The 6,792-nt window shown below is 58.5% G+C and overlaps 1 protein-coding gene across 1 annotated transcript in view; it reads left to right on the top strand.

Moving 5' to 3' along the window:
* Positions 1 to 6,535, top strand: part of Tcf25 (transcription factor 25) — a 34,286-nt gene extending 27,751 nt beyond the window's left edge. Inside the window, exons 12-18 of the mRNA XM_004644983.2 lie at positions 932 to 1,091; positions 2,073 to 2,160; positions 3,077 to 3,235; positions 3,994 to 4,084; positions 4,537 to 4,616; positions 6,013 to 6,085; positions 6,243 to 6,535. Coding sequence (XP_004645040.1) covers positions 932 to 1,091; positions 2,073 to 2,160; positions 3,077 to 3,235; positions 3,994 to 4,084; positions 4,537 to 4,616; positions 6,013 to 6,085; positions 6,243 to 6,401 — 810 coding nt within the window. The 3' untranslated portion in view covers positions 6,402 to 6,535. The remainder of the gene's footprint in view (positions 1 to 931; positions 1,092 to 2,072; positions 2,161 to 3,076; positions 3,236 to 3,993; positions 4,085 to 4,536; positions 4,617 to 6,012; positions 6,086 to 6,242) is intronic.
* Positions 6,536 to 6,792: the final 257 nt, after the last annotated feature.

Genomic DNA, 6,792 nt, shown 5'->3' with positions numbered 1-6,792 from the left:
TTTTTTTTTGCGGAACCGGGGATTGAACTCTGGCCCTTGCGCTTGCCAGGGAAGCACTTATTCCACTGAGCCATCTCCCCGGCTCAAGTAGGTGCTTTAGACCACTGAGCCATCTCTCCAGCCCTCAGACCAACTTTCTGCCAAGCCAAAACACGAGTGATCTGGAGTCGTACAGCCAATGCAATCGTTCTTCCCAGCAGAAACCTCCCCAGCCTGGTCTTTACAGGCAGGTTTCCCGTCAGTCGTCTGGTCTGAGCTCTGACCAGAATCTTCCCAACAGAACAGCTGAAGCTGTTCCAGTGCTTTGCTTGTAGGCAGCATCTCCAAACCTATCCTATCTCTTCTCATAAGCCATTCCCAAAAGCTTGTAATCCACATCATCAGGTATAACCACAACAATGACCCCACTCCTGGTATCAAATTCTGTCTTAGTTACTCTTCTCTCATTGCTGGGATAAATACCCAACACTCAGGCTTGGGGAAGGAAAGGTTTATTTAGCTCACAGTTACTGGAGGTTTCAAGACACTGGAAGAGAGGCTGGGATGCTGCCATGTCCAGGATGACCAGCATACCTCTAAGAGACCGCTGCCTGGGTGGGGGCAGCATGTGCTGTCAGTTTAATGGTTCACACCCCTCAGGCCCCGCCCCGGTCCTCTGGCCCTGCTCTCTTCTCAAGCCATCCTTGCTCCTCCAGTGCAGTCTGCCCCATAACTTACAGGAGGCTTTGGGGGTACAACTAGACACAAACCATCACAGTCCCCTGTCTCAGAAAAGCCAACAGACTGTTGTGAACCAAAGCGAAGCAGAGACTGCTCTAAGAGGGCCATGGACCAGGTGCTGTGTTCATCTTGAGGTGCCCAACGTCTTCAGACTTAACGTATTATGCTTTCATGGCCTTGGCACCCAGACTTGCCTTTCCTTCCCTTGTAGGCGCATCGGAACCTGTCCCAGCTCCCAAATTTTGCCTTCTCTGTGTCGTTGGCATATTTTCTGTTGAGTCAGCAAACAGACCTCCCCCAGCAGGAACTGAACTCCATGAGGGAAAAGGCCTCGAGCCTCATCCGACAGGCGCTCATCATGTTCCCTGGAGGTGAGCACTCCCCACAAGGTGCCAGCGCTTCCAGGGCCTCCTCCACGTGTGGAGAGCAGCACTTGCTAAGCTGCTAGAGCCAGCTCCCCGCCCATCTGCAGGCCTTCTCCATGCCTGGCCAGGCATGGAGGGTGGGGTGGGCACACCGCGTCCTGAGCCTCCATGCACACTGGCTCTTCCTTCGTGATAGTGGAGGTGAGTGCGCACGGCTACACCTGCATACCAGGCGCCTGCTCTTCTATAGGAAAGGCCTGGTGCGGCTCCACCCTGCTGAGCAGGCTGGGCAGGGTTACTTCACAAGGTTAGAGCCACTGTCTGCCCAGGCGGAGTGGTGCCCCCACGGGCCCTCATCAGACTGAACCCAGAGCAGGTCCTTCTCATGGACTGGAAAGGGTCTCCTTGCACCCGGGGATAGCTGAGGCAGGACAGCCTGTCCACCGTGGACCTGCTCTGTCAGGTCTGGTGCTGCACAGCAGTGTGGTCTGTGTCCTCACAAGTGGGAGGTCACTGGGAGGCTGTGCTCTCCCGGCAGCTCCATTGCCGATTCCCAGAATGCAGTCTGTCTAGGGGGCATGGCCATGGCTCTAACCTAGGGGAACTGGTTCCCTGAGCCCCACACGTCAGTCACTGACCTGCTCCCAGGCTCTGCAGCAGTGCCTTCTGTAGCACGAGCATCCACACAGGCCCTTGTCTGTCAAGGGGCCAGGATGTGTCACTAGTGCATTCGGCACATGCCCATCAGCCGTGCGCCTCTGCTGAATACTCCTGTCCCATCCCTCTTGGGATCAGATGAGCCCCCTCCAGGCTCAGAGGCACTCAGCTGGGTGTGGCAGACCCAGCTGCGGACCTAGCCCTCAGCAGCAGTGTGTAGAGCCTGGGCCTCGCCTTCAGTGCACCAGCCTGTGTCCCTTGTCATCTGCTTGGAGCTAAGTGCAGGTGCACCTGGCTCCTGGGCACACACTGCCTTTGCTTCTCCTGTAGCTCTCATGCCCTTGCTGGAGTACTGCAGCGTGCGGCCTGATGCCACTGTCTCAGGGCACCGATTCTTTGGCCCCGATGCTGAGATAAGGTAAGGGGTGGAAGACACCCAGGTGTCTTCTCACAAGTCCTTGTCCTCACAGGCAGTGGAGGGCTGCCATGCCCCAAGATTGCAGGGTTGGGGTGCCTGTGGGGCCATTGCTCCTGCCTTTGCCCCCATCATGGTGACCTGCTCACTGGGGAAGTTCTCTCCAGTTCAAGAGAAGGGGTCAGTGGAGCAAGTGAGCACCCAGCCTAAAGAACACAGTCTGCAGAGAACAGCTGCTGGGCACAGGCATAAGGTCCCACATGGTGCCTGCCTGGGGTGGGAGCTAGGATGGGTGAACTCATGACCTTCATATTTATTTAAAAAACTTAGGAGTTTGGAGCTGGTGAGATAGCTCAGTGGATTAAGCACCTGCTTGGGCAAGTGCAGGGGTTGGGGTTCGAGCTCCAGCAGCATGTGCCGCACCAGCCTCACCCCCTGCCATGCTGAGCCAGCTCCCGAGACCAGATCTGGTGGCGCCTGCCTGTAATTCCAGTGCTAGGGAGGCTGAAACCAGGAGGATCACTATGAGTCTGGGCTGTGTAGTGAGACCCTGAACCAAATACGTTAAAAAATAATAAATTAAAAAACAAAACTTAGGAAGCTGAGTGTGGTAGTGTATGCCTGTCATCGTAGCACTGTGGGAGATTGAGGCAGGCGGGTTTCAAGTGTGAGCCCAGCCTGGGCAGCATAGCTACTTAGCAAGGCTGTCTCGGAAATACAAAGTGCTCAGAATGTCACGCAGTGCACAGGCCCTAGATGCGATCCCAGTACCACAACAACAGAAAAACCCCACAGAGTCACAGGAGATTCTTGTGTCGTCCCCCCTGTCCCCGTCCCCCCCACCCCCGCGGGAGATGCTGTGGCTATTCTAGTCTGCCCTGCCCTGGACATCCTGTTGCCTACCATCCCACTCCCCCAGCCAGCCGCCCGCCCTGAGCCAGCTGGTGAGCCTGTACCTGGGGAGGTCGCACTTTCTGTGGAAAGAAGCTGCCACCATGAGCTGGCTGGAGGAGAACGTCCGTGAGGTTCTGCGGGCCGTGGACGCGGGGGATCCTGCTGTGGAGGCCTGTGAGGGCAGGTGAGCCGGGCGGGACAGTGGTGGTGTGGCCTCACAGGTGTGTGGCAGAGAACATCTGCCGGTCTGCCCTCTCCTGGGGACCCTCCCGGGGAGGAGTCAGAGGGTTATTCCCAGAGACTTCCTAAGGGGTGGCAGCTGTTGCCACTCACACAGGTTGCAAACGTGGGGCTTGGCCATGAGCTTGGCTTCCTCCAGCCTGTGCTCTACCCCACATCTGCTGTGGTGATCGCCAGTCCCTGTCCCTCTGGCAGGAGAGCGGGACCCGGAAGTATCTGCCCTCTGCTGGCCTCCTTCCACATGGAGGGGGCGAGGGCAGCCCCTGTGGCTCCCATCAGCCCTGTGCTCTGGGGCCAGCGGTCCCGGGAGCCTGCGTTTTCTGCAGAGACGGCGAGGCGCCACGCCTGCAGAGCTGGCCGCTGTGCTGCTGGGCAGGAGGCTGCTCCCAGAGGGCTGCAGTTTGCTCGTAGCGCTGCGTCTTGGGATCGGTTGGTTAGGAAGTGGGCCCTGTGCAGTCGCAGGAACGACAGACATGCCCGAGGCCCCTTTGTAGACAGAACGACCTCAGCCACAGCTGTTGTTTCCTGGATGAGGAGGTTGATGGCACATTACCAGCTGGCGCCCTCGTCCAGAGCCTGCTCTTGCCGCAAGGGCAGGGGCCCGTCGCGCAGCCTCTTCCCGGGGTGTCCGGGCTCTTTCCAGGGCACTGGTGGGAGCTGCTGCTGCCAGCTCACATGCTGCTTTGTGCTCCCACGCCTCAGGCGGAAGGTGCTGTACCAGCGCGCACCCCGGAACATCCACCGCCACGTGATCCTCTCAGAGATCAAGGAGGCTGTGGCCGCACTGCCCCCGGTAAGGGGCTGAGAGGGCCTGTGGGGCAGGTGTTGGGGTCCCTTGGTGAATGTGGAATTCAGTCACAGGGGCGGGGCACAGCCCTGTCGCCAGGACCTGTCTTCCAGCGCTGTGACCATGTCCTGGTTGCTGTGGTCTGGAAGCCCAGAGGAGGAGCACAGATCAAGGCAGCCATGTGGCCAGGTCTTTCAAGGGCCTGAGCCTGAGCACCTCTGCTGGTCCGCAGGCCAGGGGCTGCCTGCCCGGGCTGCTCCAGTCAGCAGAAGAACAGCTGTGGGACTGCTGAGGGCTAGGGTGGTGTGTGGGGTGCCCGGGGCTTGAGTCTCTAGCAGGCAGCCACAGGCTTTTCCCCCAGTGCACAAACACTAAGCTGAGTGGAAGCTTGAGGCGATGGCCACCCAAGTGGCCCTGCACTCCTGCATCTTCCATCTGACCCATTGTCCCTTCCCAAGGAGGTGACCACGCAGTCGGTGATGGGCTTTGACCCTCTGCCTCCCCTGGACACCATCCACTCCTACGTCCGACCCGAGAGGTACCTGCCCCTGCTTTGCCCCGCGCTTGTGCAGACCCAGAAGGCAAGAGTCTGCCTGCCCTGGTGGGAGGTGTTGGGGTGTGGTGTGGGGGCGGCGCTGCCCTGCCCATGCCTATCTCACAGCAGCACTGCTCTGGTGGGTTCTGCAGCTAGTGCTAAAAATGGAGTGGGAAGCAAGGTAGGAAACCTCCTCTGGCCTCGCGGGTGCTCCGTGAGGTGGGAACAGGTGCTCACTATAGCACCTAGCAGTCCGCGTCAAGTCAGAGCTGCACGGCCTGCCCGGATGGTGCACACCCTTCACCTCAGCACACCCGGAGGCTGGGCCAGGAGCCGGCAAGTTCGAACTCTGCATGAGGGAGTTCGCAAGACGTGCCTCAACGTTATGAAGAGGACTGGGGATGTAGCTCAGTGCAGAGGCCCTGGGTTCAGGCTCTAATACCACGAAAGAACAAAACCTGTAGTCAGTCGGCTAGGTCAAGGTGCAGTGTGGAAAGGAAGAACTCTGGCCAGATGTGGGTGGAGCACAGCATAAGTGCCGCTGGGAGGTAGGCCAGGCGAGCCCGGCTGTGGGGTGAAGGGAGGGGAGCCATCTGAGCTCGGGCTCTGGGCTGCCTCATGCATAGGGCAGCTTCAGAATCCAGCTCCCAGGAGCACCTTTCATTCTCTTTCTGACCTTGAGAGTTGAGAAGCTGCCTGGACCCTCAGCCCAGTAGGTCTCCGTCCCTGGCAGAGTCTCCCTGTAAAGCGTGTGCAGCTCAGCACCGGGCAGAGAAGTGTCCTTTTCTTCCCACCAGATTGATACAGAACTTGGCCTTCATGTTCCTAGGAAAGCAGTCCCCGTCAAGTTCTTCAGGAGGTCAAAGTAAAGATTGCATCAGCAGGGTCGGAAACACCCAGCAGGCGAGGATGGCCCAGCCACCTGCACCCTGCTCTAGCTGTGCCCCCGAGGCAAAGGCCATGTATCCCCAGCAGTGGCCTCCCCAGATCTGCTGCCCTTGTGACAGACTGACTCTTTTTTAATTTTTTTAATATTTAAATTTTTAAAAAATGTTTTCAAACAGGGTCTTGCTCTGAAGTTCAAACTGGCCTTAAACTCACTGTGTAGCCCAGGCAGGCCTCAGACTCATGCAGTCAGTCCTCCTGCCTCAGCCTCCTGAGCGCTGGGATTATGGTGTGGGCCACCACACTCAGCTCCCTCCCCTTTTTAAGGGACAAGGAAACATAGGCCAAGGCTGCCTCCACTGTTTCCTTGAGACTCACTGGTCACCCTCCTTGCATGTCGCAGCCCCACCCAGGCCTTGCTGTGCTGCCTGAGAGCGCTCCTGGGTGCAGGTGTGAGGACTGACAAGGTGGTCCCTTCAGCTCCTCTGCTGACTGCTTTGACTTAATCTCGCAGGCTAAGTCCCGTCAGCCACGGAAACACAGTCGCCCTCTTCTTCCGGTCATTGTTGCCAAACTATGCTATGGAGGTAAGTGGGGCACACCCTGGCCAGAGGTAGTGTGAAGCACCCAGGAGGAAAGGGGGCCTCCTTGTTGGCTGTCAGCAGGACCACTTTGAGTGGGCTGGGCGGGTGCCCCTCCCTCCCTCCCTGCCTGCCAGGGCTCAGACCTGTCTCCCTGCTGCAGGGGGAGAGGCCAGAGGAAGGAGTGGCTGGGGGTGTGAACCGCAACCAGGGCCTGAACCGGCTGATGCTGGCAGTGCGAGACATGATGGCCAACTTCCACTTCAACGACGTGGAGGTGCCGCACGAGGAAAACCCTGAGGGCGAGGGTGACTGGGACTGATGCTGCGCAATTATGTTCCTGATTTCTGTTTGGGCTGGGGGGTGGCTCCCTGACTTAGAGATGCTGAATGTATGGTCAACCCACCTCCCACCCCGTTTCCTGTTTCCCTATAAACATCAGTGGTTATGCCCTCTGACGGGTGAGCTGTTCTTCCAGTTGCGGGGTGCACTTCAACGTCCATCTCTGTTGGAATAGCCCCATCGGCAATGCAGCCCACACTGTGTCACCCCCACTTCCAAAACCAGATGGGTGGCCCCCAGTGTGGGTCCCTGCTGAGCGTCAAGGCCCTGTGAACTTCTGGAGGGTACAGGGGCTCAAGGCAGAGGTGCTTCCCAGCAATGGGGATGCGATGTCCGGAGCTGCAGCTGCAATGTGTAACCAGGTGGCAGCG

The sequence above is a fragment of the Octodon degus genome, unplaced genomic scaffold (assembly GCF_000260255.1).
Source record: "Octodon degus isolate 3935 unplaced genomic scaffold, OctDeg1.0 scaffold00215, whole genome shotgun sequence".
Lineage (NCBI taxonomy): Eukaryota > Metazoa > Chordata > Mammalia > Rodentia > Octodontidae > Octodon > Octodon degus.
Note: the sequence above shows the minus strand (reverse complement) of the source record. Positions and strands in the feature narration are given on the sequence as shown.